General features: G+C 31.9%; 1 protein-coding gene across 8 annotated transcripts in view; it reads left to right on the top strand.

The window, feature by feature from the left end:
• The window catches only part of LOC143192981 (uncharacterized), a 108,790-nt gene extending 90,815 nt beyond the window's left edge, over positions 1-17,975 (top strand). For 6 of the 8 annotated variants that reach the window (XM_076398870.1, XM_076398867.1, XM_076398872.1 and 3 more), the window contains 3 exons: positions 12,436-15,330; positions 15,389-15,507; positions 17,539-17,975. In XM_076398870.1, coding sequence (XP_076254985.1) covers positions 12,436-15,330; positions 15,389-15,466 — 2,973 coding nt within the window. In that variant the 3' untranslated portion in view covers positions 15,467-15,507; positions 17,539-17,975. Of the gene's footprint in view, positions 1-12,435; positions 15,331-15,388; positions 15,508-16,666; positions 16,777-17,538 lie in introns of those variants that run through there. The other 2 variants (XM_076398869.1, XM_076398868.1) reach the window with 2 other exon arrangements.
• Positions 17,976-21,961: the final 3,986 nt, after the last annotated feature.

The raw sequence follows: 21,961 nt of genomic DNA, 5'->3' as shown, positions 1-21,961 counted from the left end.
ATTCCAGTAGACATTTCGTTCAGAACCCGTTACTGTTCTTCCCCGAGATCGACAAAAACGAACCCTTGTGATCGTTCCATTTTTATTATTAAAGGGACAATTTTAAAACCGTCTTTATTGTGCCAGTTTATAGTTATTATTGGTGACCTGATTACTAAAATTTTTAAATGAATATTTAAATTTAACCATTAGATCCCGGATAGTCTACCGATGTTGGTTTGAAAGTTATAGTATGTTGTTGAGTATTGTTGATATTGTAGAAATAAACGTTATGGAAACACAATTCTGTATTTTTATTCCATGGTGGCTAGAACGATGTGCGTGATCTTCATACATGTATCTGATGCGTAATCATTAGGTGGCAGTGCAATACTAACAATACTCAAATTGACATTAATACGTTTGCTTTTTCGAAATAGCTTCATATCATTTATAAGCTTGTGAATTAATTTTGATGGCATTTTTGTACATAGCGATGATACTTTACTGAGATTATATATATATATATATATATATATATATATATATATATATATATATATATATATATTATTAGTTTTATCATCATCATAATTTAAGAAACTTTAAAACTTACCGCTAGAGAACTTTCTCATAATTTTCCAATGAGTTTTATCCAGTGCTGTTTTAATATAATTGCCCATATCTCGGTCTAGGTGTCCACGAGAACCTATAATATATATAACTTGAATAGCAACTTATCAACCAATAGTTACTGCCGAAGGACTTCGTTTGATATTCTTCACCAAAATCCGCAACTGTTCTGAGACTGTTCTGGCCTCGGAAAATGTTTCTAATAGTTTATTCTTCAGATCGTTTTCTATAATCTTGATTCATGCCTTTTTCGGAGCTGTTGATGCATCTCTCGCACAAGAGGTTGATTTTGCTACAGAAATGACTTCATTTTTAATACGATATTGAAGAGAACCGTGCAGAATTTGAGTTAGTCATTACCCAATTTCACTCCTCTGTTGAAAAGCAGTAGATATCTCCTTAACGAACACCGGATTGACCTTAACTAATCATTCGCCCTACAGCAAAGCTAAGGGAACCATGATCAGCCTCCAAAGCTGCCCAAAGTGAGGGTATACAGTCAATAGTAGAGTGCACATCAATATCAACAATAATTACATGCTTTCCACATCTAATACGATTCTCCATAAACTGGCGGTTTGTGAATATATTTTCTTCACTTTCCTCTTTGAAGACTTGGCGGAGACTTGGAAGGAGATGGCGAGTGACCAACTTCGAAATCATACCATAAGACATCCGGTCTTACCCAGCCTGGTTACTGGCCTGACTGGGATCATTTTCCTTGTCGGATTTTGCACTCTTGCTTGTGACAATCACAAATATTAAACAATCACAAATATAAATTTGCCACCATGCCCTAGCAGGATTCGAACTTGCGACTATCGCAATAGTAGATGAACCGTCCTGCTTTTACCACTGCGCTAGCCAAGCAGGAACATATTCATTTTGAATGATTGTTTTAAAACGTCTAAATTTTGTGTTTAACAGGTCAATTAAAAAGTCCCCGGCCTGACACATAGATGGCGCTATTAAAATTATCCATATGTTTTTTAGTTAGCCCTAACCTTCAAAACATGCGCGTATAAGTCTAACAGCTTGTCGCATCATTAGTTTGTGAATTATATCATTTTGAGTGAGGCAACTTTTTTATTGTGGAAAAAATGGATAAGAAGGAATTTCGCGTGTTGATAAAATATTGCTTTTCGAAGGGAAAACATAGAGTTGAAGCAAAAAGTTGGCTTGATGCCGAGTTTATGGACACTGCCCCAGGAAAATCAACCATCAAGGATTGTCACCAAGGACGGTGAATGCAGTGGACGCCCAAAAGAGGTTGTTACAAACGAAAACATTTAAAAAATCGACAAAATGATTTTGAATGATCGTAAATTGAAATTGAATGAAATAGTAGACACTCTAAAGATATCAAATGAAGGTGTACATCATATCATTCACGCATATTTGTATATGATAAAGCTCTCTGCAACGTGGGTACCGCGCGAGCTAACTTTTGACCAAAAACAATGACGAGTTGATGATTCGGAGCAGTGTTTGAAGATGATCAAGCATAATAAACCCGAGTTTTTGCATCGATATGTGACAATGGATGAAACATGGCTCGATCATTTCACTCCGAAGTCCAATCGACGGTCATCCAAGTGGACTGCCCAGGATGAACCCGCTCCAAAGCGTGGGAAAACGTAATAGTCGGCTGGCAAGGTTATGGCGTCAGTATTTTGGGATCCGCATGGAATAATTTTCATTGACTACCTTGAAAAAGGAAGGACCACCATTACATAGCGTTATTGGACCGTTAGAAGGACGAAATCGCAGAAAAACAGACGCATTTTAAAAAACCTTCTTCACCAAGACAATGCACCGAATCACAAGTCAGTGAAAACGATTGCAAATCCATGAATTGGGTTTCGAATTGCTTCTTCATCCACTGTATTCCCTAGATCTGGCCACCAGCGACTATTTCTTGTTCTCAGCTCTTAAAAGAATACTTACGGGGAAGAAATTTGCATCGAATGAAGAGGTTATCGCCTAAACTGAGGCCTTTTTTTAAAAAAGCATCGAAAAGTTGGAATAATAATGTAATAGTGATGTTATAATCAGTGTATCACCCTTGAAGGGAATTATTTTGAATAAAAAAACTAATTTTGTCAAAAAAATATGTTTTACTCGGCCGTGGACTTTTCAATTGGCCTGTTAAGTCCATATTTCGTTGCGATAACCAGATGAATTGGCGAATCTATATATAGGTTCAGGACTCATTCGGGTTCAAGTTAAATCTTCAACTTGGAACTAGATTTTCGCTGCTAAATATGGAATGATTAAGAAAGTTCACACAGAATTAGTTTATCTTCTATCGTGACAATTAGGCTGTTACTCACCTTATTCAGATTTTCGGATATATTCATAGACAGGATCATGTATCAAATTGAAAAGGAAGTTGACTGATAAATACAACAGGCGAGGTGCAACATATAAACCATATAAATTCCATGTTAATTCTATGAAGAATGACATACGTTATGCCTTTGATATAATTACCGATATTACGCCATTTACTATATATTACTCAAAATTAGTTCACATCACTAGTAAATGCTTAATTATATTGTTGTTTAATGCTTACGTTATTCTTATATTAATAATATTTATACCGTATTAATGTACAAAAACACAACAGCAGAATTTTAAATTTCGTTAATTATTTCAGTTTTATTTAACAGTTTCTATTTGCTTAACATTCTTTTATATTCTCATTCACTTTTTTCCCTCTCAATAGTTTCTTCATATTGTACGATGCTTTCATATTATTTTAGTTATATGTTAGATTTAATAAGATTCTACTGATACTTGCAATCTGCTTTCGTCTGTCATACATTTACCAATGTTAATCTCATTTATTTGCATCAACTGTATAATAAAACACTCTCTTATATAGGTTGAAACTGATTGCTTTATCAAAATTAACTGTTTTGATATAAAAATCGACAGTTAAACAGCCTGGATTTACATGAAAATGATTGATGAATCGATGGAATTGAACTTGAAATAACGAATATAAAGTGTTTCCATCCGGTATTATTATTTATTCACACCCATGTTAATTTGATTGAACTGTTTAAAAAGGAACGATATAAAAATTTTGATAATCAGATATAAGATGCAAAGGGATTTTTCCGGAAATCTTTAGATATAACGCTTTTTCGATATTCCTGTTGGTGTTAAGTATCGCAGTATTTTTCCATTTATAAGACTGGTAGTATTGTCTGAACATCGCGGTTTCATTGCCTATTATGTAAAAAAGAAGAATCGATAATTCCAAGCGCGAAAAAATAACCGGTTAATCTAGAAGGGCATCCATATCGTCCCATTTGAAAGGGAAACGTGAAAAATGAATATATTCAAGCACTTAATAATAAAAACATACGCCTTTATATGGCCAATTAAATACTTATACTCTTGTGCGTCTTAAAATCCAACTTACTAGTTCCTTATGTTTTATAAATAAATATATTTTTAATATCTAAGTTACATACCTAAGTTCTTCCATGTTATTTGTCGTTTCTTACATGACTAGTATTTAATATCTTTCTAACATGTATTGTATTAATAGGTATGAGATGTTAAACATATTTTTAATCTAATCTATATCCGCAGGCATCGGCATTTGTGTAGCGACACTTTTATCTGTGGCGTTTTTTAATCAGTTAATTTGTCGTTATCAAACGTAAATCTTTAGCTGCTAATTATCCATGTATTAGTTATGACAACAATTCCTTTGATGTTCTCGTATATAACATGTTTAAGTTATACATTAATATCATTTGTGCATGTTTATTAGCGTTATGTTGAAATATTACAGGGAATTATACTTAAATAATAATTCGTCTTAATTGATAAAGCCTGATTAACATTCATGAGTTTTATTAATTTGTTCTCATTATTATTGAGCGAACTTCAGTTATTTCAAGGGTTACATTTTTAATAAATCAAAGAAGTATTACAGTTTGAATTTTATATAGCACATTTGACGCCTTGTTTGTATAATGCTGATGTCATAGAGACCAACTTTTAAAAATACCAGTAATATATTGTTTTAAGTTTCTTGATAAAATTATTCGGTTTCATATCAATGAAATAATATATTACGAATAACAAGAAATCATCGATCAAAGTGGATTGAGGATTAAAATATATTTGCTGTATTGGATTAGATTTTACTAGACTTATCCTAGACTTCGATAATATGGCATTATCGGTTGATATTTGTGAAAAAAATTGGTTAAAAAGCACTATGTTCTGGTCTTAATTAAAATTATGATAATTTCTATAATGATCTCCTACTCCTCTCTTTCAAAGTGGCGAATGCTATTAAAATCAGACCTAACAATTGCTTGGCTGTTCAATTCAGTGCATCATAATAAATTTAATAATGATTTTGCCAATTGACCATTCAAACTTATTCCCTATTTTCCAGTATTCTAGCTAAACTGTTTGCTTCAAAAGAGGCTCTAATGATATTATGACTTAACTTAATCAGTTAACAATTTATCGCAATCTTGGCTGGTATATTTTTTTCTTTTTCCATCATCAATCAATAACTGTTGATAGGAAAAGTGTCTAGTTTTCAGCTAAGAGACTCTTATTGGTGTCCGAGCCGCTGCTCTGGTTTGGCATTTCACTACTCACTGATAGTCGGATCTTAATCGAATGGCTTCATTTTTCATACAATCTTGGGGAGATATATGTAGACTATGGCTTAAGCAGATAATTTGAATGACTTCAAGCTTACACATGTTAGGTTAATGTGGCCTAGGTATCTAAGATGGTTAAGTGTCTAAATTTCCGAGACATAAAGAAGAATTATCAAAATACTCGCTCAAAAGAGCCGGATTTTAGTTCTAGTGCTAACAATTTTTCTCTTTCGTGCACATGTTTCTGTATATTCATTGAAAATACCTTCTGCTTCCATTTCATAGTAATTCAAATCCTCGACCATACAACTTCTAGATAGAAAAAAATGTCTGTATTCTCAGTAACAAGGGAATTTTGGTATAGTCAAGTGGTTGTTTTGTGAGAGACTCATTGCCGAAGGGCCACCTAATTTTTGTTATCTTGTTCTAGAGAAAACTCTGTTCAATTATTGACAGTAAAATAATCGACATATTTTTTTGAATTAATTACATCTTACATTCGATATATGTTTAATACAATCTTAACTCATAAATTAATTTATTACTACTTTTTTGTTGTATTTGCATTAATATACAAGCAAGGCGTTACGGGATTAATATATCAGTATGTATCTGCCAAATTAGAATAAAACTAATCTACTTAAGCTAAAGTAAAAATATACTTATACCCTAAACTAGTTGTGATGTCTAGTAGCTGTATTAATTTTACGTTGCTGTCATTTAGCAACCTTGTTTCATGTTTTAGCGCGAAATTTTGGATCACTTCGTGTATCCATTTGATTCCGAGATCATGGTGCAGTTCTTCATTGGTTACCTAGCGATAAGTATTGGTGCGTTAGATCACTAGTTGGTTTGACGTTTTAGCGCAACCCCATATTTGCACCCCATTGGTCCAAATAGGCTTTATGATTGATTGATAACACTAACCAGTATAGTTACTTGACTTTGAGTCTAACTTGCTCTGTTTTTTGTTTCACATGATGTTTCCAGTTTAATATACCATCAAGATATATTCCGAGGTATTTAGCTGATTCTGCTTGAGGAATCAGGTATCTGTCAAGTGAGTTAATTAAGTTTCGGTCAATTCGTCACCACGCAAAATTAACATGGACAGATTTGGAGCTGTTAAGCTGTATTTTCCATTCTCTATTCCATTTATATGTTAGATCTTGTTGGTCGCTACTTGTACTTGTTCTATAGCCTTAGACAGAGATACATCTTTTGCCATTATAACTGTTTTGTCAGCAAATGTTCCAAGTACTGTTTTTGCTGTTGTTGGGGTACCAGCAGTATAGAGCAAATATAGAAATGGTCCCAAGACACTGCCTTGTAAGGCATCCAGGAATATTGCAGGGCAGTATTTCTTGTTCTCGAATGTCTTTTTAATAACCGCTGTTATTCTGTACACCACTTTATCACAAACTGAAAATCTGTTATTTCTATAAGTGGTTTAATGCGTTTTAACAGCAGTTTCTCAAATAATTTTGATATCGCAGGTAGCAGGGAAATAGGCCTGTAAGATCCAAGCTGTTCTGTCGGTTTGTCAGGATTTCTAAACATAATTATTCGAGCAATCTTAAGACATTCCGGAACATGGTTCAGTCTCAAACAGGCATTGAATATATACGTCAACATGATTATTGCTTTTCGGGGAAGTTCTTTTAATAATCCAGGTGATATATCATCAATTTTAGGAGTCTTTTTAGGATTGAGGTTGTTGTCAATTTCTGTGGTAACTTCCATTGGAGAAATCAGATTTATACATACATTGGTTTATACCTATTGTAGATTCTATATTATTCGGTTGAAATACGTTAGCAAAATGTTTTGTGAATAATTCAGCTTTTTCATTGTTACACCGAACCAACTCATTTTGTCCATTTTTAATAGGCGGTACTCTAATAATTGGTCTTTTAAGTATTTAAGTTGCTTTCCATAGTGAGTAATCTTTGTCTGCATCCGTGTCTTATTCACTTACATATTTCTTTAAGCAACTCTGTTTATATTCTTTAATTTTTGATTTGTCTGATTACCAATTCTATTAAATATATTCTATAAATATATAATTGACAATATATAGCAAATTATAAACTATTAAAAAAATTTCAAACTCCCGTTCTAGACAAAACAGAATTAACAGGACTATTAATTAGACACTACCGCTTGACACATTCTTATCTCATGAATCCAATTAATAAATTATCTGCAGCTAGATGTTTTAACGTTCCTCTTTGCATTAGCGTGCTCATTACTTTCAACTTAAATAATGTCTTTGAGTTTTTTTATCTGTACATGGTGCCCTTTTATGTATAAATACTATTGCATTACGTGAACAAAGAAGTCAAGGAAAAATATCCTCAGTATAAAAGAAAAAGATCCTCTTCTATGAAGTAAACCTACTTAGCATTTGCACGGTGCATTTTAATTGATGGATACAATGTTTCCTAAATTATCTATCTCTGTGCTATTTATCAGATTTGGTCCCCAGTGATTCGACAATTGATGTCGAATCAGACGTCAGAAGATTGTCGTAAAGTAGTTATAAAAGGTGTTGGAAAGTACTTCTTAGTTGCGTTTAAAGGATATTATGTTGAAAAATAAAAATAAAATAAATTGTTGTTTTACTTTTTCGATTGTTGGAATTATTGATCGACCCTGGTATATTAGCAGTGATTTATTTAATGTAACGGCCCGAATACACGTTATGATTTAAGAAGTACTCGTACAGGAACATAGAACGTCACCTTTAATAATTATTAATAAAACTAACAAGTAAACATGACGTGATAATTGTTTTTTATCTTTTATATTGCAATTCGGTTATCGACATTGATGTAGAACGTTTAAGTTTCTGCTGATAACCATTTCAGTCGCTGGGTACACCTTAGATTAGCAATTATATTTCGTATAAGCTTTGCTGTATTTCCTTGGTAAGAATAATTTCTATTAATATATTAACTTAATATTACAGTATTTTAATCATATCCATCAATAACAATTATTCGATAAATTATTTTAATCAAATATTAGCTTCAAAGTTGTACCAACAATAGCTTTAACTAATCTTTTAATTTGTTTGTTTTAAAATAAATTATGTTATGTTCAAATATAAGAAATCATATTTTTTGGGCGATTTTTTAAATCTACTAGGCTGAGTGATATTATCCAGCGGGTTAATTTATCAATAATTTATTCTCAGTTTTACGAATGTTGAAATGTATTTTGTTTAATTTTTAATATATTACAGTTAATATTAATTATTATCGAATCACTAGTTTTTTTTTCAACTTTAGATTTAGTTGTAATTCTTATTTAGTTCTTTTGTTCTAATATCTAATTTTAATCGTATCTTAAATGTGAAAATAACATGTTTAAGGCAAGGCTTTCGACGTAAAGAAGCTCTTAAAGATAAAATTCCCACATAATCTATACGGTAATTTTTTCTTAAGCAAAAACATCACACTTGTTATACAACAGTTTTTCAATGTTTATCTCTTATATCTAATTATATGTACTTATATTTAATTTTGATAATATTTTTGATTCCAATATATACTATGTAACTAATATATTATCTTTACAAAATATATTTATACATGTTATTCAATATAACATAACTTAATTGTTATGGGACCTAATTAATTAAAGAACAATTAAGTAACATTCATTTTATACATCAAAATTCTCCTTCTAGAGTCATACGTTCAGTCCAGTTTCTCAAAAAAATTTTATTCTGTGTCTGAGAGCGTTAAAATGTCTTTATTCAGAAGATCCATTAACGTCACATAATATTCACTATCAATAGATTTTTTTCTTTCACGGTACACTTTTAGAACTAATATATAAAAGGTATAATATTGCCAGGTAGGATTTGAGTTTTTGGTCATTTTGGACGGTTTTTACTGTCTGCTATCCACTCAACTAATAATTTTCTTGATTTAGACATGTAGTAATGGATTAATGCTTCATCCGTTTTGATAGATCTATGTAGGAAATTATTTGAATCGTCTGAATGAGTGTGTATATGTATTAGAATATATAAATAAAAAAAAGACACATAAAGATCTTTAGAGTAATTTGTATAATATATTTTTTATGCAGTACGATTTATTAAGCAAGTCTATTATTGCAAAGGGTTTAAAAATTTGTATAGTACATTTTTTAATTTTTATTTTATTTACATTTTTTGTAGCGCAGAAGGTTAATTTCGTTTCAACTCGATTCCAACTTCTGAAGTCCACATCACAAAATACTATCTTTCGTTTATAGGCCGTTCTTTGTCATTGAGATCAAAATCGTTACATCAGCATCACCATAAGTCTCCAAAAATATTAATAGGCTTCGGCATCAGACTTCTTCAAATCAAACAACCAAAGTTGTAAAGGTTTTCAGTCATTAGTGTCTGTGTATACTGAAAAACTTAATAATACTATATAGAGAACTGTTATTTTAACAGTTAGGTTAGTTTGTTTTACATGTATTGTACATAATTAGTTTTTTATCCTTAAATTAATTTTTTCAAAGAATTTTTGCTTAATGATAACATAATTTTATTACGAAATAATCATATGATATTTCTATCTATAGAACGGGATATCAAGTGTATATACGTTTTACATTTTGATATAATATATTCATATTATCATGTTAAATAATATAATAGGAATTAATTAATTTCAAATAATTTACTAAAATTTAATGCTACATTTTGAGGAATTGTGATTAACAATTCAGGAATTTCTATTATAAATGTATTGGTAATTATAGTTGTATATATAAGTTTGAATACTAATATAATTTTGTAACATAAGAAGATAATAATTTTTAAGACAATAATGATATTATCGCCTTAACAATGATACATTTTTTAGAACATATTATAGCTATGTTGCATCAGGCAATTGTTGATAAAATTACTTATACTAATATAAATTAATATTAAATCGCATTAATTTTTTTATGATGTTTTAATTTATCATACCAATAAATCAATTATACTGAAAAGATAAGAAAGTTTCCTTGTTCTACAATACAACTGAATGACCCTTATCATATTTCAAATTGTTTTTAAATAATGTTTAATTTATTAATGTTTTAGTTTCATTGGACTTCTAGTTATTCCCTCTAAATGCACTAAAAAATAATTTGAGTATATAGTTTTGAGTAGATTAAGCTGACCTTCGATCCGAAGAAGGCTCGAAATCATTACATCCAATGAGGGTTATTTTGTAAACAAATTAAATTCCGAAGACAAATAAGATCTTTCAGCTTATTGTTTTTAAAGTGCCTTAAAAGTGTTTCGATATTGACATGTTTTACTAACGAAGTGATATAATTTTATATAAAAATGGAACCATATAAATACAAAACAATAATAGCAAAATAGATAAGATAGGGGAAGTTCAATGTTAAAGTAAAAGGCATGATCACAAATTGCAACGAAACTTTGTGGTATGTAAAAATAAATACTATACGATCATTTGATAAATGTATTGATGCCCAGTGTCATATAAATTACACTGTATAACATATGGAGATATAAGGAGAGCCTGATTAATTTTTTGAGGATTATTTCCATGCCAAATATATCAACCCTGCATGTTAGATACGAGATATTTATTTTAATTAATTATCATAATTTAAAGACTTTTTTGTCAACAGAAAGTCAAACAAGTTAGGTCCAACCTATGAAGAAACTCGCGTAAAACCATCTCAGATTTACTCTCTATAGAAAGACAATATTTAAAAATATTGTTGTTTTAATAGCATAATTTAAATATACAATACATGGGACACTATGCATTTTTAGAGTACTAAATGAGTGTCAGATTGCAATTTTAGTGTTGTTAAAAACATGTTTCATTTATTTTAAAAGAACCTCTCTAAATTTTGTATCGTGTCATAAAGTGTATATAACTATTATAATTAATTAACAATTTTTGAGGTTTCCATTTCAAATATATCAATTCTTGCTGCACGTTTTTTTCTTCCCGATTATAAAAGAACAAGTTAAAATTACTTTACTTACTCTAAAGCTTCTAGTTACAAAGGTAGACGGGTATAGACCATTAGTAACAACAACCTCCGCACTCTCAAAGTGGCACCAACTGTGCGCTACTTACTTTACTACTGATTATTTAAATATTCTGTGTTTTATTTTTTTCGGCTCGTGCGAACACTGAAATTTGTTTGAAGCTTCTGAAGGCTGTGTTTAATTGGACGGATACATCGAATTTCATACCCTATTGCTCCCCCTTCTGTATATTGTACCGAGAAAGTAGGCTGGCTAAACTGTTCTTCTAGTCACCTGATCAGTAGTAATTTCTAGGGAGGGAAATACCTATCCAATGAGGATTTTCTTGTATCGGTAAAATGTATACACCCAAAAATCCCCTGATACTCACTATTCCCGCGGGTTTTCAAGGTCACTTTATTTACACCATCGGATGTCTTTCAAGGGCAATAAATGTTAACGTATTCCGTCTGGCTCTTGAGGGTCTATAATTCATCTTATTTTCCACCTAAATTTTCAGACTGTCTCTCATGACTGATATCTTAGAAATTAGTTTATCTAAATGTTCCGAACTAATGCATATGTGTTTTGAATATTTTTGTTGCCGTAAAAAAAACTGACATGAATAAACTTGATATAAATGTACACCAACTACATATAGTTTATTCAAAGTTTATTTGTGAATTTACTATAAATACATTGGATTAAACTAATGATACATTTCTGTATTTTTTATGTCCGAAATAGGACATTGATTTTTATTAATTTACAAACTTTTTTGTAAAATCCACTATTCAATAATAATTTACTGATACTTTCTGAAAAGGAATGTTTAAGCTATCAATAATCTCAAGTATTGAAAATTATCTTAGTTCTACTCTCTTTATAGTAAAACAACATTTAAATATAGTGTGGTTTTAATAGTACTACCAGAAAAATCTCATACGGGCCATTATGTATACTCATATATAAATACTAAATAAGTAACAGATTGCAATTTTATTGCTGTTGAGAATATTCATGTTTCATTTATTTCAAAGAAATTTCATTTTATATTTCATTATGTAGCTCATAAATTTTATTTCATCGCTATAACTGATTAACCATTATCTTTGTAATGTGGCATTCATTAATAACGTAACTAATACGCTAACCCTCTCGCAGATATCTAGCAATTGGCCGCCTTCCGATTCGACCAGGGAAAACTCGCCGAGTCCACCGCTGGTAGATTTCTCCCAGAACCAATCGCATTTATCTGGAGAACGATATCACTACCAGATCGACGGAGCTGTGCAACGGGTTGAAACGAACGATTTGTCAGTCACGCCGCCAATTTATTCTACTTCGCCCTCTTTGGAATTTTTAAAAAACGAACGTCTTGTATCCGGACAACCAATTAGTGGCGAATTTAAGAGAGAAGTGTCGGTAACTCTTAGAAAGGAATCATCGGCTTCTACGCCCATCTCCTCTACGCTCTCGTCGCTCGATCTTTTAAAGAACCAGTCTTACTTATCCAGACAGTCGTTTTTTGACGAAATTAACGGAGGAATACCTGCGTCTGGTGAAAAGGAGCTATCAATACCACCACCTATTTCATCCTCGCCGCCCTCACTAGAATTTTTGAAAGACCAGTCCTATATATCCGGGCAATCAGCTCACGGTGGAATAAATAGAGAAGTGACGGTAGCTGTTAGAAAGGAATCATCAGTTCCACCACCAATTTATTCCACTCCGCCATCATTAGATCTCTTGAAAAAACAGTCTTATATATCCGGACAGACAATTCATTGTGAAAATAATAGAGAATCGTCAGTAGTTATTAAAAAGGAGTCATCAGTACCACCACCAATTCCTTCTACTCCACCGTCATTAGATCTCTTGAAAAATCAGTCTTATATATCTGGACAATCAATCCAAGGTGAAATTAGCAGAGAATCGTCAGTGGCTATTAAAAGGGATTCATCAGTGCCACCACCAATAGTTTCTACACCGCCATCATTGGATCTCTTTAAAAGACAATCTTATATATCTGAACAATCAATTAATGGTGAAATTAACGGAGAAGTATCAGTAGCTGTTAGAAAGGAGTCATCTTTGCCACCATCAATAACCTCTACTCCACCGTCATTAGATATCTTAAAGAACCAGTCTAATATAGCTGGACAATCGGTTCATGGTGAAATTAACGGAGAAGTATCAGTAGCTGTTAGAAAAGAGTCATCCTTCCCACCACCAATATCTTCCACCCCACCATCATTAGATATCTTTAAAACACAGTCTTACATATCTGGACAGTCAATTCATGGTGAATCTAATAGAGAAGCGTCAGTAGATGTTAGGAAAGGGTCATCAGTACCACCACCGATTTCATCTACGCCACCTTCCTTGGATATCTTCAAAAAACTGTCTTCCATATCTGGAAAATCATTTTACAGTGAAACTAACACAGAAGCTTCTGCGGTTGTTGAGAAGAACACGTCAGTCCCGCCTCCCATTTCCTCGACTCCGCCATCATTAGATCTCTTACAGAACCGATCATATATATCCGAACAATCATTTAATGGTGAAATTACCAGAGCGGAACCAGCTGTCGTTATACCCGAAACAAATAAGATGTTCACCATCAGCAGCCATTCCAGCGTTAGCTCGCCAATAAGAAGCAAAGTCCACCAGTTTGCTTTAGATTCATACTCGCCGGAAATGACTTCCGACTCGGATTTGAGTTACGTGAACTCATACGACGTGGAGCATTCCCAGGTCATCAAAGAAACGAAAAACGGAAGCCTCCATATACCCATAAAGTCGGCCCCGGTTGGTTTATCATATAAATCATACAGTAATGAAATAAATAACAACAAAGAGGCCGATAATTACGTGGTGATTACGCACACGACCGAGGAAAGGATGCAGCCTCCTAAGCCGATAGCACGTGCGAGATCTTTTAAGAACATTTCGAAAACAGAAGATGATATAGACAAGCAGAGTTCCTCGCACGTAATTTCCGAGAAGAAAATGGTTAGACAAACGAGCGAAACTAATTTGTTGGACGACTCCTTTGACGCGCCACCGAAAATATTAAGTCAGAAACGAGATAATACCATCATATCGAAGATTTACAAAGATCCGAAAGTTAGACTGTTTGCCATGAAGAGCAGAGATGATTCTGTTGGAGAGCCGATTAGGTACCAAACACAAAGAAGCTTGGAATTGATCGATTCTTCTCACAAAAATGATTCATATCACCATACTAGAGATCGGGCATATCAGAGCTCCGAAGGTGGATTGTCATCTGAGTATGAGTCCGGCAAAACCGGTAAAATGTCTTTCTTTAGTTCGGACGAGGATTTACTCTCCGATTATTCCGATGTTAGCTTGGTAAATAATAACGTGGTCTCTAATGTTAATGAAAGCGCGAGAGTTGATGGTCAGATGGAACATGAGAAATATTATTACATTAAACAGTCTGCTCAAAGTACTCCAAAACCTGTATCAACAAGGAAATTCATCTATTCTTCCCAAGAGAACCTCCTAGCTATCGACGAAAATAATAGTCGTTATGACGCAACATTGCCGAAGAAAAAAGATAACACTTTAATTACGAAAATATACAGCGATCCGCGAGTTCTCGATTTCGCCCTGAAGACCCACGGCGATAACATGCCCATGGAGGCTATTACACCAACGCCCACTCCGAAACCTAACTTTTCAAGCACAGATGATACGTATTTCTTCCCGCAAAATATCCAGCCGAAAACAAGCAATACCCAGAAACTATACAAATCGTATGACGATTTGTCATCAGACAACATCAGTTTTGAGAGTAGCATTCAAAAGGAAACCCAGCTCAGTAAGGTACAAGACGGTTACAACTCGGAAGATATCGATATCGACGAGATCAGCAAGAAGCGCTTGGTGAGAAACGCTCTGGGACGCTTTTCAAAATCGGAGGTACATCTTAAGACTTCTATGGAGCGTCGTCAAACGGAAGAATCCATGACTCAGGAAGATGAGATTAGGGTGTCAGTTAGAGATCTTAGGAAAAAGTTTGAAAACAACGATGTATGTTCTTACCTGTTTTGTTCCAACTATTGTCCTAATTTTTTTTGTATTGTTTCAGAAGCGCAGTCATCAAGTAGTATCGAGTTTAACGGCCAGGAGCCTGTCGAAGAAAGTCAAAGATATTTTGAAGCTATAAGATGTTTAAGTTTCGTTTATGATTCATTTATCATTAATTTTGTAAGTATATAGACTTTAGGAACATTATAATTTTATTTCGTTATTTTTTATTTCAATTATAACCGGCGTGAATTAAATTCCTATTATTATCTCATGTATTATGTATTATTAGCAACTATTTTTCTAGTATATTATAATAAGATTATATAATATTGTTTGAACAATTAATAATTCAAAGCTATAATTTCGGGTAAATGTCATATCTGTATCATTTAAGGTTAAATCACAGTTATTATAAACTAGCGACCTGCCCCGGCTTCGCACGGGTTGCAATGCTGATACTAAATTAAATACACTACAGAAAAAATATGAACGTTGTATATAAAAACATAGCGGCCCGCTCCGACTTTGCACGGGCATAAAATATATATGCCTATGTCACTCAATGAAAACATGATTAAAATCGATCCAGTATTTTTGGTTCATTCATTACTGCCCTTGGCCTGCACGCATTAAATTTGGAGTAAAACAATTCCTCTTTCCCTATACTTACTATGAAGATTTCCTGCTATCTTTGGAATATCTAAATTCATACAATTTTTATTACATTACACATTTTTAAACGCAAATTTTAAATTTGTAATATCTCCGAAAATATTTGTTTAATTTACATGGTGTAAGGAACCATATTGATCTATATTAATTGCACACTGTATTTTAGGTACTTAATTCGATAAGGATCAATGCCGTATTGCTTAAAATAGCTTCGTAAATAAGCCATTTTCTCACGTAAAAAGTAAACAATAACAATGGTTAGTGTGGGTTATCCCTAAAAGATAAACATATACCATCGTGGACTTTTTTGTAGACCTTTTTTTGGTGTACAATACTGTAGTACATTAATTTGATCTAACTGGTAGGGTTAGGCAGCGTTTTTGCTAATTGCTAAATAAGCCTAAAAAATAGGTTAATTTACGACATCACGTTAGAAACCTTTAAAATTAGCAATGTTGCCTTAGTATATTATGCATGTATTATACATATAAACCTTCGTCTTGAATCACTCTATCTATTGAAAAAAGCCGCATCAAAATCCGTTGCGTAGTTTTAAAGATTTAAGCGCACATAGGGATATAGGGACAGAAAAGGCGACCTTGCTTTATACTATGTAGTGATATCATAGATTAGGTGCTTGCATGTATTATGTTACTTTTTTCAGAAGAGTTGGTAAAAATGTTTTCCATCATTTCCTGCAATTTTTTCCCATCTACCTCAAGTTAGTTTCTAACGTTGGTTCGGCAGCCATCCGCTTCGGCACATTGAAATTGTATGTCAGCCAAACCATGCTTCATCGATGTGAATAAGTGGTAACTAAAAGGCGCTATATCTGGTGGTTTCAATTGATATCAGTAAATATCCACATTAACAGTTTCATTCGATTTCAACAACACACAATACACTTTGCTAATCCCATCTTATACTTTATGGTTATGGATATTCCTCTTCAGTATCGATGTAAATGGTTTTCTTGGAATAACTAATAATATCTTTTTCTACTTGGAAGTGTCGTAATAAATTCACTTTCCCTCACCAGACTGACTGGTGAATAAACTGAACAAAGTGATATGGTTCGAAATGCAATTTTCTTTCTGTAATTGACATAAAAATCACCGCTTTGAAATCGTTCAAAACCAAACCAAAACCGGTATAGACGGTATGACATATAGCAGCATCAATATTAACAAAACTATTTGATGGGTTTTGGCAGTCTCCAAATCAAACTAGGCAAGAAATAAATACTGAAAACGTTATCATAAGCGTTCCTAACTAGCTAACATTAGTATATATGAAATATTTTCATAATTCTAAATGGGCAACTATGACTTTATGTAAATGAATGTCAGAACAATCGAATTTAACCGTTGTTACAATAATACATCGCTTTTTCACTAACATATATCGGTGATGAATATTCATGCAAACATCTAATATGTAAGTTTAGTTGCATTTCTTAAATCTATGTAAATGTTTTGTTTATCGCTTACTGTTATAGTTAGTTATTATTTACACTAATTTTATTGTTTGTTTCAGATATTGATTGGATGAATTATCATTATGTGCAAGCTCATTCTATTAGAAATATGTTTATATTGTATTGCAGTTTAATTTTCTCTATATATTTTTTTTGTTGATGAAGTTATAAGAACATATATTTATTGTTAATGCAAAATGCAGTATTGAACCGGTCAGTATTTCTGTGCTTTGCATTTTCCTGCGTTTATTGTTGTAAGACTGACTGATATTACCTTAATCCATTTAATATTGTTTATTATTAATAATAATTAGCATTATTATTGTCCTCCTACTTTTATGTTCAAGTAATATTAACGGTTGTATATTTTGTATCATTTTTGTATTTTATCAAGCATTGTAATTTGTTTTATACATATATACGTTATTGATTGTTATAGTTTAAACATTCAGATATATTACATATTCTTTAGTTTAAATATAGTTTATTTAAAATATTTTTTCTTTTAATATCCTTTCCTTTTAAACGATAGTCAGATTAGGAATTTATATATTATTAAATACTTTGAAAAATGTTAATACTTTATAACTTTTTTAATAATTTAATTTTTGTTTCCTTGATGTGAAAGATGAATTCCACATAATGTTTCAAACAAATAACGTACATAATATAGTGAAGATATCGGCGATTTATATATTTCTTAGTACCTGTTTGTTTATTTAATATTTGTGGAACATTATCTGTGATATTATCTATATTATCTTAAAACATCTGTAAAAATAGCCCAGAGTGGATTTTATCGTGGACATTCTGCTGAAGTTCTTTTTAAAATAAATTGGCGTGTAATAAGTAAATAATCAATATAATTACAATATTTCATATAAAGTGGAGAAATACATTTATAGTAGTTACAAGAAGAAGTAATGCTTGTTCCTGACAATATTAGCTTCAAAATTTTTTCAAATAATATTGTGTATATTAGATCAGTTTTGCAAATCAATTGAACCGAACAACCAACATTTAGCATAAACTAAAATATTGAACGATAAACTTAAATCTAGCTTCTTCTTCAAAACAAAACCCTTTAATATAGTATGAATTGTTCAAAATCATGAAATATAGACTTCTTCTAGAACTTTCAAGCCTCATAAGCCAATTTTTGTCTGAATTAATTCCAAGTTCTTACTGATTATTCTTTTTAATAATGGAGACATGTTCATATTGCAGTTACAAGAAGCCCTGCTTCATGTTATATTTAACATTCAGCATTTACAGGTGACATATCGAATATTCAGAATAAACAACTCTCAACTGACCCAAAACTATCAGCCATACCGTACTAGCACATCTTGGTCCCTCTTGGTCTTTATATCAATTAAAAATTAGAATGAAAATAGAGCACTATGGTGCTAAATAGTTTTATTGGCGTTGCTCATGCTGAGTACCTTTTATAAAGAAACAATAGTAGAGGGTTGACTGAAAAATACGGGTATGTTAATTTGATACCAACAGACCAAAAGACGAATTCGTTGGAATCGCGAAATGGGTATAAAAAAGGTCATAAAAAGTTGCTCCGCTGAAACTGTCTATGTATATCGGTCCATGACGTAATTCTTTATTTGAAGATCTACACGCTGGTCTTAGTCAGATTTCATATGTACATAATTTAGTAATGGATTAATAACTTAGATTTTTCTTATCTATAGAAACAGTCTCTTCATTATTTATTTATTTAATATGTTTTATTAAGAGAATTTAGGATACAATTAAATAAATGAAGTTTAATTAGTTTAATAGTGGTTTTAATTTGCGTCATTTATGTTATATTAATGTAAGACACCGAAGAGGAGTTTTGGAAGAATGGAAACCACAATTAAACATTTTTGGAAATAATTATGTAATTAAATTTGTTGACATTCTTTACGCGCTGTTGTTTAATATTACAAGTTTTTTGGTAATTTAACCTTTTCATTAATTATTTTATTTATATCATTAAGAGTCATGGCTTCCCAAGAATATTCAATGACATAGATCAGTGGCTTTAAAGTAGTCCCATGTTGGATTCTTAACTTTAGATTATCATATTTTAGTCCTTTTATAGACTCATGATTCATAACTAAATATCATTGCTAGTCTATAGTTTCTTATCATATATTTTTTCAACAACGCGGGTAGATGATGACGGCCTATGGTGGTTGCTCTGGTAACATCCGTTTAAACTTGTTATTCATTCACTGATGTCAAATCACTATGATAAGTTACATGATGGAGTAGTACGTCCAAATGAAAAAATATTTAGAGATGAAGCGAATTTTTAGATGAAAGGCTGTATTAACAAGTCTTGTTACTGTAAATAAAAGAACGCCCACTAGATGACAATTCATCCACAAAAAGTTAGTATTATGTCGTTATATCGCTTTTTGGGCCAATATTTTTGGGAGTCAATAATAACCAATTTCCTTGGCTCATATTGATACTTATGGACGCGGATGTAACATGGTTTGTGTAGGATATGACTATGTGATACATAACGGACGTCATATGAACATTCTATATCGATGATTTGAGGTTATGATTATCTCTAGCAGAAGTGATTTTACTAGATTTTACAACATTTTTCTTGTGAAGCTACAACTGAATGTCAATAATCGAAACCATGCCCTTATTGTCAACAAAATTCAGGTTATCGCTCAAAATCAGATGCGACATGCGACAAATCGATGATCGCTATGCGACAAAGTCATTTAAAATTGAATCACACGTTCATACCTCGAACATATCTTTTTCATTCCATTTCAACATAAACTCTTTTTTACTAAAAAAACATCTCTTATAGTTTTGTGAATGTGTACCTTCATTGGTTTTATAATTTGTTTGGTGTATATAAAATCTTTGTGTGTCTATATTACTCATTTATCACTTACTCCATTATTTATTTCTATTAACGTCACACTTACTCGTATTTTAATTAAATTAATTTTAATTTTGCGGTATTTGAGATTCGATCTCCTTTCGTCGCGATTCATTAAAAGAAGGCCTTAAATCAGTTTTGCTTCACAATGGCGGTTTTCATACTTACATTTTTTTAGATCATTCCATACACCTCAGGGAAACCTACAAGAACCCGTAATTGGTTTTTCTCAAACTAAAATATGAAAACCATGGTTGGCAAATGTGCGGCGATTTTAAAATGTTGTACATTTTACTCGTCTAACATGCTAGGTGTACCAAATTCTCTTGTTTTCTATGTCTATTGAATAGCAGAGGCCGTGTAAATCGGTGGATCAAAAAGAGTTGGCTGTTGAGGAACCTTAAAATTAGTGAAAAGAACGGCCTCCAAGAAACATTGCCTCTACGTAAAATTATTTTACCACCGCATAAATAAAGTTGATGAGGCAATTTGTAAAATCACTTCCCAAAGATTGAGATTGCTTCAAATACATAGTTTTAAAGTGTCCATGCCTTCCAGAAGTAAAGCTGAATAATTAATATTTTTATTAATTTTCGTTGAACTAATTATTAGACAGTTTCTGACTGGCCAATTCATCAAGACCATGATATGGATCTTCAAAAAGGCACTATAAAGACCTTAACTATAAACAAATTGTGAATATAACGCCAAAATAGACAAAAAATTACTAAAAGTGGATTTTCTCAATATTATCAGGCTAAAGTTAGATGCTTCGGAGAAACTTTTCAGATTCTTCAGACCTTCAGATGAATGTGAACTAACATTACATAATAAATATGTATGTTTAATGTTTTGTAAATAAAAGTGTATTTTTTAAGTCTGTTCTCTTTTATGTTAATGTAATAGCATTTAACTAACTCAAGAGTCGTGTCCTTCTTTGCAAACATTTTCGTATTTAACTTATTTAAAAACATAAAGATTAGCTACGTTATAAAATCTAAACATCTCCTAGATTCTTTTTGCAGACCTATGATATCTTTCCTTTCCTTTTATTGAGAACCTTTCCTCTTTTATTTAAATATTAGTGACTATTTTAAATGTTTATTTTTCTCGCTTTTATCCATCCTTTTTACCTTTGTCCCCTTTTTACCAACGATGGTTTATCTGGACTGCACCTACAGTTCGACGTGGGCTTCGAACCACTGTCCTCAATTTTCCACTCTTACCTATAAAGACATTTACAATTACAATTACAATTGCAATACTACTTGGATGATCATGCGTTTCGAGGTAAAATACTGAATATTAATAAGTGATAAATATTTTCTTCAAAAATTTTAGGAAGCTCCAAATGGAAGATATTTTATTGAATCAAATTTACTTGAAAGGCTGTTTTACTGAACACATTATAGGAACTTAAAATATTGTTCTTACAATCAAACTAGTTTTAACATTACACTATCCATGGTATAGGAATTTCATAAGAATGACGAAAACTTTCTTCTTGTATTGCTTTAGAAACAATTGTAATAGGATCGACTCCCATACTAAGATTCGTAGGCAGCAGGAAG

This window comes from Rhynchophorus ferrugineus, unplaced genomic scaffold (genome assembly GCF_030347505.1).
Source record: "Rhynchophorus ferrugineus isolate W39M unplaced genomic scaffold, kcgeb_rfMv2 rfM3, whole genome shotgun sequence".
Taxonomy (NCBI): domain Eukaryota; kingdom Metazoa; phylum Arthropoda; class Insecta; order Coleoptera; family Curculionidae; genus Rhynchophorus; species Rhynchophorus ferrugineus.
The sequence above is the reverse complement of the archived record's forward strand: the minus strand, read 5'-3'. Positions and strand labels throughout refer to the sequence as shown.